Source organism: Eschscholzia californica, unplaced genomic scaffold (genome assembly GCF_041429995.1).
Source record: "Eschscholzia californica isolate CP2 unplaced genomic scaffold, dmEscCali1.0.p SCAF_1, whole genome shotgun sequence".
Classification (NCBI taxonomy): Eukaryota; Viridiplantae; Streptophyta; class Magnoliopsida; order Ranunculales; family Papaveraceae; genus Eschscholzia; species Eschscholzia californica.
Genome location: NW_028238198.1, coordinates 11,020,124 through 11,030,070, shown reverse-complemented (window position 1 = coordinate 11,030,070; position 9,947 = coordinate 11,020,124). Strand labels below are relative to the sequence as shown.

Genomic DNA, 9,947 nt, shown 5'->3' with positions numbered 1-9,947 from the left:
TTTTCTTCTTATACAATGTACAAGAAATAATTAGAGAGAAAAAGAAGTTAGGAAAAGAGAGGATAAAAACATTAAATAGAAACATTGAAATTGAAAAAATCCTAAGTAAAATGATAAATGTTCAACCATGATACAAGGCCACACTCGCAGATGAATCCCAGCCGGATGACGTATCTGGGCAAGATTTATTATCTCTCTAAATCTCGCCCGATCATGTCACCTGAAACGAATTCACCCACGAGAGTGGTCGGGCATAGTGTCATTTTTCTAAATTGTTATAGCACATTCTGTTAATGGGGATGAATAATGTAAAGTAAGAAGAGCCTCATGGTTCCCTTTTGTAACCCATTGATTTTGGTTTTTGGAACATGACAATTTTAATATAATTCCTGGACTTTTATGTCCTCAAATAAATATTTGTAGATCTAGAATAGGAGCGAAAGAAATTTTAAGCTTCAATTCTTTTATATATAATTAAATTGGGGAATACTTACTTCACGAAATAATCCAAAATTAATGAAAACAAAACTAAAAACAAACTTCTTGCTGTCGTCTATTTAAATAAAAAATTCAGCGTAAAATATGCTTAATTAGCGACATACGCACGTAAATAAGTTTTATAAATTAATATAACATACTTTACGACTCCCAATTAAGCACTTTTATGACTTCCTCTACTTATAAAAAGCCCAAATTAGATTGTGATCGATCAAATTTTGTTTCTAGTGGTTGTTTTGATTCATGAGGATCAGATTCTTCTAACTTTATTTTAATTTTTGGGAATAATAAATAAAATAAATGATTTCACAATTCATTTAGATAATCTAATTGCTTAGTTAATCAGATAAAATATATAATTTATTGATACTGGTTGACAGAATTGTTTTATACTGTCAGGTCTCAATTATTAACAAATAGTATAATTTTCATTTGAGATAACTTGATAGATAGTGAACTTAGGAGTAAATTATGTCTGACCTAAGGAGTTTATTACTATGGTATAAAATTAGGGGCCTCCTTTATCAATTTATAATATCCTTAGATAAAAAATTGAGGTTGACTTTGACTATTTTGAAAAGTTAAATCACTTTCAAGATGAAGGTGGTTTTGGTGAAAAGTTAACTTCATCAAGGATATTTGAGTAAAAAAGAGAAAGAATGAAAGTTGTTGAAGTATATCCATTCATGGTCAAATACTCAAATTATTCAGAATATCTACTTAAAATTGGAGCAATAAACTTGGAGAAAAGCAAAGAGAAAGTCATTTGGCCGTCAGGGGTATTCTAAACTTTATATACTTTTTTTTTTTGTTGAATCTAAACTTTATATACTAATCATTAGAGTTTTTTTTTTTCAACTTATCACCCTCGATAAGGTTGGAATTCATCCAAACAGAGTCTTGGAACAACTATCCATCTGGTCCGTCGGAACGGATACAATTCAGACTTGTCCGCTTGCATAGTCGGACATACATTTTAGGTTTTCTATGTGGAGGTGCATGATCATGTTCGTTTATCTTGTCAGACATGTTGGACATTGATTGGTCATGTACCAAGTATTGAAGTATACCCATAATTTGATAACAAAATGCAAGAAAAATCATCAATTTCATGACCTTAGGGAACACTAACAACAGAATTAAAAAAATCATAAATAAAAAGATCATCAATTATAAAATCCTTTGGTGATGATAAAAATGCACGGTGTCAACATTTTAGAGTTAGGGAGGTAGAGAGTCACGTAAACAAATGATTCAACACTTCCAATGAGAGGAACATCTTAGAGAAAAATCAGAAGAGAGGGAAACATCGATTATGATTAAAGGTTAAGATTTCATCGTTGAAAACTAAAAAAGACAAGAGTGGAAGATAGTCGAAGAAAAGAGGAAAAAAAAGGTTGGGCTTCTTTTGATTTGAGGGTTATATCATAGCCTAATCTAATCTAACACTACCATCTTACCCTAAACATCTAATGGTTCATAATGATTCTAACTTCTGGGTGGGTATTACAGACGAGTAAACAAACAACCTAACATGACGGACTATGGTGGTACGACGGGTAGGCCCCATTGCCCGCGTCCGTCCGCTAAAGTATATCGGGCGGGCAGATTTTGACCAGCTCGATTACTGGGCGCCGACGGACCCTTCGAACGTGGGCAGATTTCAGGCTTAGTTAGGTTTCAGGCCGCAGTCCATAATTCCACCCCGACCTTGAGGAAAATGTCCTCATTATTGTGTTTAGTTCACCTACTCTCCAAATTTTTACATAGTAGTTACTCCGTATCTCTCAATTTTATTCCATCTCTCACCTATCTTACTCAGGTTATGTTGCTAAAAGTTTTGTAATGTAAATTTTGATAATCGATAATATTATTTGACTCGAAAAAATGAAGTTGAACATATCCTGAATCGGTGTGTCTAGCCCCTATTGAACAAACTGTTTCTCTCTCTAAATTTGTCCAACGACAGTCCACCACATCAACATCGACCTGTAGTGGCCCCCTTTTTTGTACGTCATTTAGCATTTCTCTTGCGTTAAAGTATATATAGGGTAAAAAGATATTAAATAAAAACTAGTTCGGTGGCGAATGTTTTCTCTCTTCTATTGAGATAATCTTTCTCTTCTTCTTCCTCCCTTCTTTCTTTCTCTCCCTGCCTCTTCCTCCTTTTCTATCTCTTCGTCAGAATATTAGACGAGTTTGAGATTTGGGAGGTAAACCTAGACGAACTGGTCATCAAGGTTTAGATCCAGATGAAGAATTTGCCTAGGTTTCTAGATCTCAGATGAAATGTTTGTTTGGAATTTTTTTTTATCTCAAACAGACATTCTGTCTTCGATTTAAACCCAGACAACTAGTTCATCTGGGATTTAAACTCAAATGTCTAGTTTGTTTGGGTATCTAGCTAGATATAAAATGAATTGTTGGTCTAGGTTTACCTCACAAATCCCGTACTGCTTTGGGATTTTGGAGGTTCCGACAAATGGTAAATCCCCTTCGCCGAAATCAGAGAATAGGAAAAGAGAGAGAGAGAGAGATATCGGATGAGGAAGAAGAAAAGACAATGAGAATTAGAAAGAATACGAGAGAGAGAGAGAGATGATGGTGGTGGTGTTGGAAGGGGAGAAAGGAAGATGAATGAAATATATATTCTTTTTAAAAAATATTAGTGATGGGTCGTCGGCAAGGTGTAAGTTGGGCGTCACCGATGACATTTCTCCGCGATGGGACGAGAAAAGGTATGGATGACAAGTTTTTTGAAAGGAAGGATTGGAACGTAAAAAACCGTTAACTATTAAAGTTAGACTACTATTCACTAACCAAAAAATAAAATAAAAGGTCAGCACATTGAAAGTAGTCAACTTTAAGAGACCATTTTTGGTAAACTTGTTATCTTTAGGGACGAAAATAGAATTAACTCTAAAATATAGTATTGTGAAAAGATAAGATGAAGAGGACCAAGAGGGGATGCATCCCCAGTAAGGCCCGCTTGTCTCACGACAAACAATAGAAGACACCAACAGAAGAGACATACAGAACTCATGAAATAAATCACAGTAAATAATTCCTCATTTAAACTCTCCCTCTCCCCTGTCTCTCTCTCTTTCTCTCTCTTCTCCCTCTATGTGTCTTCTCTGTGTCCAACTATTTCTCACAATTATCACAAAATAATACTCATAATTGAGCTAGAAGAGAAAACCAATAAGACCATAAATAACATAAAAATAACTTCATAAAGTTATTGTTATATAACATATAATAGTAATAAACTATGAAAAATGATAGGAACTAAGAAAAAATAGACAGACTCTAGGCAGAGATTTTGTTTCTGCTGGTTCTGGTCACCGAACCGCAAATGACAAAAAACTACATAAAATTAATTAGTTGAAAAATAATTTTAATTTAACATGCAATAATCACATGCATTACAATTAGTGTGGGATGGCAAGAGTGACCACACTTGTACTATAAACATATTCTCAAAACATGCAACCACACACATGTATATATGAAACTATGATCTTGCATGCAACCACACATGTATGTATATTTATGCATGAGAGAGATAGAGAGAGAGAGAGAAAGATAAATAAAGTATTGTTTTAAGTTTAGTTTATAGTCTTCATTAATTCTACTACAAAACCAAAACACCTACCCACAAAAAAACTAATTAAAATTCAATTTAAATAAAACTCCCATAACATATACGAGAGATATGATGAAAACCTTAATAATTAAAACACATGAAGGTAAATAAAAAAGAAACCACAACTAGCAAAGTAGGTCAAATCCAAGTTGATCAGGTTACATACCTAATTAATGAAATTTCATTCATTGTTTCTCCTTCATTATCAAGATAATTTCTTCCTGCAACCTTACTACTGCAAATTCCCTCCTCCAAACGACCTATTCGCCGTAACAGACTTCATATCCGAATCCATAGAACCAATATCGATACCGTGGTGTTGTTGTTGATGTTGTTGTTGTTGTTGCTGCTGTTGTTGTTGATCTCTCTGTGATATACCACTACTACCCATCGTATTTCTTACCGTCCCGCCAACACCAAGAAAGTCTCTTGTTAATCTATCTGATCCACCAATGCTCATAGTAAACTGATTTTGTTGCAATTTAGTTTGATCATCCATGTTCGATAAGTTATTTGGCTTACTATTATTATGGTGTTGTTGTTCCAAAGAAATTCGGTTCGTATTGAATCCACCAAAGTTGTTTGTTTCTTGACCATGAGATATACCAGTGCTAGTACCATTTCCTCCAAATGTGTTGATCCCAGTAGTAGAGTTGTTGCCACCAAAAATTGAAGAATTCCCATTTGCAAGAGAATTCATTAGGTCTTGAAGATTATTTTCATTTTCAATCTGTGATCTTAAACTATCTCCACCACCGTTACTACCAGAACCACCACCACCACCAAAACTTCCATGAAAGTTAGTAGACAGATGTGGCCTATTATCTGATCTTCCACTCGTCGAAGACGAACTGCCAAAGCCTCTCAACAAAGAAGTATTGCCACTTGTAGTTGAACCCATTTGAGCAGCTTTTTGAAGTAATGCAGTGGCTGACATTTGAGGGATTACATTATCATTTTGCACTGAAGCATTGTATAGTGAAGAAACATTTGAACCAGCTAGGTTATGGTGATCACCCATCATATTTCCTGTAAATATGGTAGTTCCTTGATGATCACCACTAGGGTTGCTTGGACTATTGTTATACTGATCAGCTGGTAATAACAAACTAGAAGAGGAGATATGGGTGTTGTTGTTATTAGCATTTGTGCTAGTTGTGCTGCTGTTCGAGAAGAAGCTGAGATTGAAGAGATTAGCAGCAGCATTGGTAGCTGAGGTGGAAGAGTTGTTCGGATTAGGGTTTTGGAGTTCAGGTAGTTGCATTAATCCATGGAATGGTTTGTTTTGGAGTAACCCATGGTGTGATTGATGAGTTTCTTGATCAAGAAAATCTTGGTTTGAGTTGGGGAGGAAGAAAGCTGATGAGGGTCCGGTTTGTGAAGCTCGAAACGGTGAAGGAGCGGAGGAGGACATGAGATGATCAAATTGAGTTCCCCCGGCACCTCCAAGTCGTAAAAGATCACTTGAAGGTTGGTTATGATCTTGTAATGAAGACAATTGAGACCCAACTTGAGATAACCCTAACCCCATGTTGCTATTACTTCCATATAGATGGCTTCCTATGGTGCTTAAACCGGTTGGAAGCCTAGCACTCTCTTGAGCCAATGCATCACAAAAAGCTCTATGGGTTATGAAACTATCGCGCCTGAAAAACCCGAAAAACATGAGATGATTAGTTTCACTATTTATAAAGAAGAATTTAATACTAACATTACTTAAGGAAAGTAGAGGAAGATATTAATGTGAAAATAGAATAATCATATGTTAATTAAAGATTAAATCAAAATTTAGAAATTACTTAAATTTAGAAAAATTATTAAATTTTATATCAACTTGTGGAAGAAATTATTGACTAAAGAGGGAAGAACATAAAATGAAAACCTAGAATACTAGATACATAAGTAGGAAACAATTAAAATACAGTTCATAAGGTTAATTTACCTTACCAAGAAGAAGGAATATTATGGGAATAAGAGAGAGAAGAAATAAGAGAAAAAATAATAATTTTTCTTGAATTTGAAAACCATATAGTATCAATCAATCAATCAAAAATTCCTATTTAGAGAACTGACTCAACATTAAATGTAACAGAAGAATTTTATCAAAATTGATGAAAGTAAACCCATCAATAAAACAACCCAGATTCTAGGACTTGCTTCATTAAATGCAAAAAAGAAAAACCCATGATTTTTTTTTTTACCAAAACCATGAAAAACAAAGCTTGAACCCAAATTTAGAACCATCTTCTTGACTTAATCCAAAACCCTAGTAGAATATTTTATTTACTTGTAATGCAATAGAGAGAATCCATGTTCTTTGTTTCAGATTTTTGAAGATGACCCATTTTTAAATTGTAACCCCACTATGCATGTTGTTTTTACCAAAATCCATAACCCTAGAAACTTATATAATCAAAGAGGGGAACCTGCAGGAACTCAGCCCTGATCACATCTAGCCAATTCACAAGAGAACAAATGAAACCTGCTTCTGCTAAAACAACCACCACCTTTCGTTAACCTAATGGAACCACGTGAAGAGGAGGAAGGGTAAAAATAATAGTATAAATTAGGGCGGTAGTTCCAAGAAGAAACAAAGAAAAAACTGTACCCTATTTTTATCTCTTTTTCTTTCTTTCTTTCTTTCTACCTCTATTAACCTTACAAGTTTCAGAAATGATTCACGTGTGAGCAGTCTTATTGATACTCACTTACACGTATAAAACTTGTAGTTCCCCTTGTATATACTACTAGCCCTAGATATAGTACTTACTAGTGGAAGAATCTTGAAAAGCTAACTTAAAGTCATCAAGAAGAAGAAGAAAATATAACTCCTCTCCTCTTTATGATGAATCCAAACAAAAACACACATAAAATTAAAAAAAAAACCTCTAACTTTCATGGCTTCCCCTCACTCCAATTTTTTTTCTCTTTCTATGGGTAAGTAAGATGAGAATCTAAGAATTCTAAACACAACCCAACAACAACAATCAACAAACTAATTAAATTAAACCTAGCTAGCTAGGACGTCAAGGGTTCGAGACACGCTGAACAATTCAAAAAAAAAACTTAGCTAGCTAGGTGAAAACTCATGTACTACATCTGAGTAAAGAGTAGTAATTATGAATGAATGATTGAACTTTGAGAAATGAATGATTGAATTTTGATAATGAATGATTGAATTTTGAGAAATGAATGGAATATTGGAAATTGGGTTTAAGAAGAAGAAAAAGATAGGGTTAGAAGATGAATAGAATTACCTTGAGAAGAGAGTACCACAATCACATCTGTATTCTCTAGTACCACAAGTTTTAGAGTGAGCTTTCCAATCAGATTGAACAGCATATCTCTTAGAACACTTATCACACTTCCATTTCTTCTCACCATGTTTTCTAGAGAAATGTTTCTTAATACCAGTGAGATCTCCAAGTGCCCTAGATGGGTCATGATGTACACAAGTAGGTTCAGGACACAAATAAACTCTTCTCTTCACCTCTTTTGTTGTCTTCTGCTTTAGCTTCCAAGGTAGGTTATGTCCTCTTCTGTGAAGCTGTAAATTTTGCTCCCTTTGAAACCCTTTGTTGCATACCTCACATATGAATCTGTTTGTAGCCATTAGAGTCTTGGGAGATAGTGCTATCACTTCTGCATCCGGATCTGTTTTTAAAAAATTATAATTCAAACAAGAAGCCAAAGAAAAACAAAAAAAATTTATTAAAAAGTTTGAAGAAAAAATTAAAATTTAGGAAAAAACAAATACCCATTTCTACTCATCTCTATCTATCACTTAAGTTCCAAAATTAAAACCCTTTTTTGAGTGGATTATGGAAGAAAAAGACTAAGGTACTTGTTTTTTTTTTTATAATAAGTTGACATTTTTTTTCCTTTTATGGTTGGTCATATTATCATGAAGAGTTATAGCTACTTGCTTGGTGTTCCTGGGAGATTCCTCTTTTTCTTCTGAGGTGCTGTTGTGGTTGGAGCTGTTGATGAAGTTGGTGTAGTTGAAGACTGTTGTTGTCTAATCATCTGGTTATTCTGATCTTCCATTTTCTATTATCTTCCCTTGGGTTTTTCTCAATCTTTATCTTTCTTTCTCTATCTCAAATCTTGAATCAACCAAAAGAAATCTCTTCTTGTTTCTGACCTTATCTTCCTCTTGAGAAGAATTGAAATTTGTATATTGCTTATATGACTATATATCTAGGGTATTAACTCAATACTGCTGTTAAAGTAATTTCTTTCCCTCTTATAAGAAAACCTCCAAACTTCTTCTCTCAACCAAAAAAAGTTGATATGTGATGAAAATCCAAGGGAAAGTACAGTTGATTGATGATCACAAAAGCATCATGAGGATGTGCTAGCTTAGATATACACTATAATTAGTCAGAAGACCTGCAGTTACCTCAATCCTCTGTGTAGTCCTCTCTCTCTCTCTCTCTCTCTCTCTCTCTCTCTCTCTCTCTTGTTTGTTGTAAGGAGAAGCAAACTAGAGGGTTGTTGTTGATGTGTTAGAGCATCTTCTCTTCATCTATGGTTTGGTAACCATACATACATAAAATGAATTGATATACATACCATGTGTTGCTAATTTAGATGTATATTCACTTAGCAGCTTTCATTTTAAAAATTACCTTTTTCTTTCTTAATTTTCATATATCAGCTATCCTTTCAGCCATAAATTAAGATGAAAAAAAATATATTAATATTAATGGCAGTAGGTATCTACAGAGCTCCTTCTTGTATTTGGAGAACTCCTTATATACAAATATTTAAAGATCTCTTCCAAATGAACCTAAAAGTATTTACCAATGAGAATAAATGGCCTCATTACCCTAGGGATGTAACAACAATCCTACAAACCTAAAGTTTTGTCTCTTTCACAGGTGATAATTGATGATCGAAATATTGGTCACCAGTCGACTAAGTCAATAAGTCAAGAAAAGACCAAAAGTCAAACGGATCAATCCGCGTCAAGTCACCAGAGAGGTGAACTTGAAAGAACTCTGCACTTAATCCCATGACTAGGAGTGAGTATGAGTATCCTAGGCGCCTAAGCCTTACCTTGACTTTAAATATAATCAGGTTTATCCTGGATTTTGGAGAAGTAAGGGAAGTATGCGAAAGTGGGGCCGATTCCTTAATCCCGAAATATGGGGACAGAAGCATGTCTAATACTTTCCCATCCTGAGCCTGAATTCGATCCAAGATTCAAGACGGAAAGTACCTTAAGTAACTTGGGACACAAGAAGCCCATAGGAAGAAATTTTTCCCACGAAATCTACAAGAACATCAATATGATTTACTGATGTCAAAATTTGTCTTCTTGGAATCAGTCAAGGTGTTGAGACTGCTATGTTGAATGCCGCTTAGCTCCTCACAATCTGGGGGGTGAAACCTGAAAGGAACTCGGAAACCTCTCCGACGCTCAAGACAATCAGATTTTCCTTGCAGTTAAAATATTGACTATTTCTATGCAAAAAAAATATTGACTATTGAGTGAACTCGAGTTAAGGAGTTGTGACTTACTCGTTGTGTGTCTGCTTTGAGATGATTCGATTCCTTTTATAGGCTTCTTTGACCGACTGTTGATAGGCGATGTTGATGAGACGGTTGAGATCCACTATGTTGGATTGAAAGTAATATTTCATAGTCTTCAGATATTAAATTTCCTCTTTCGGATTATTCTGTATGTTTAGTTATAGAAGTTACCTTGTTCAAGGATACTTGATAGATTGTGTTTCCGAGCTTGTAGATTTTTAGAAGAAGTTTCTACCTTACGGGGCTTTGGAAGTCCAAGTTTAAT

The 9,947-nt window shown here is 34.6% G+C and overlaps 1 protein-coding gene across 1 annotated transcript; it reads right to left on the bottom strand.

Annotated features, from left to right (window-relative positions):
• Nucleotides 1-4,084: 4,084 nt before the first annotated feature.
• On the bottom strand, nt 4,085-8,887 carry LOC147564072 (protein indeterminate-domain 4, chloroplastic-like). Its single transcript, XM_086643167.1, has 3 exons — nt 8,071-8,887; nt 7,402-7,798; nt 4,085-5,790 (listed from the first exon to the last, which is right to left on the bottom strand). Exons 1-3 carry the CDS (start codon nt 8,189-8,191, stop codon nt 4,377-4,379), a joined length of 1,932 nt encoding a protein of 643 aa, XP_086499293.1. The 5' UTR covers nt 8,192-8,887; the 3' UTR covers nt 4,085-4,376.
• Nucleotides 8,888-9,947: the final 1,060 nt, after the last annotated feature.

Bases quoted from the DNA above. Each gene is read 5' to 3' on its own strand.
- LOC147564072 (XM_086643167.1), bottom strand. From the start codon at position 8,191: ATGGAAGATCAGAATAACCAGATGATTAGACAACAACAGTCTTCAACT. The intron at 7,799-8,070 runs GCAAGTAGCTAT...TTTTAAAAACAG, and splicing joins GAATCTCCCAGGAACACCAA to ATCCGGATGCAGAAGTGATA. The intron at 5,791-7,401 runs GTAATTCTATTC...CGGGTTTTTCAG, and splicing joins TGTGGTACTCTCTTCTCAAG to GCGCGATAGTTTCATAACCC.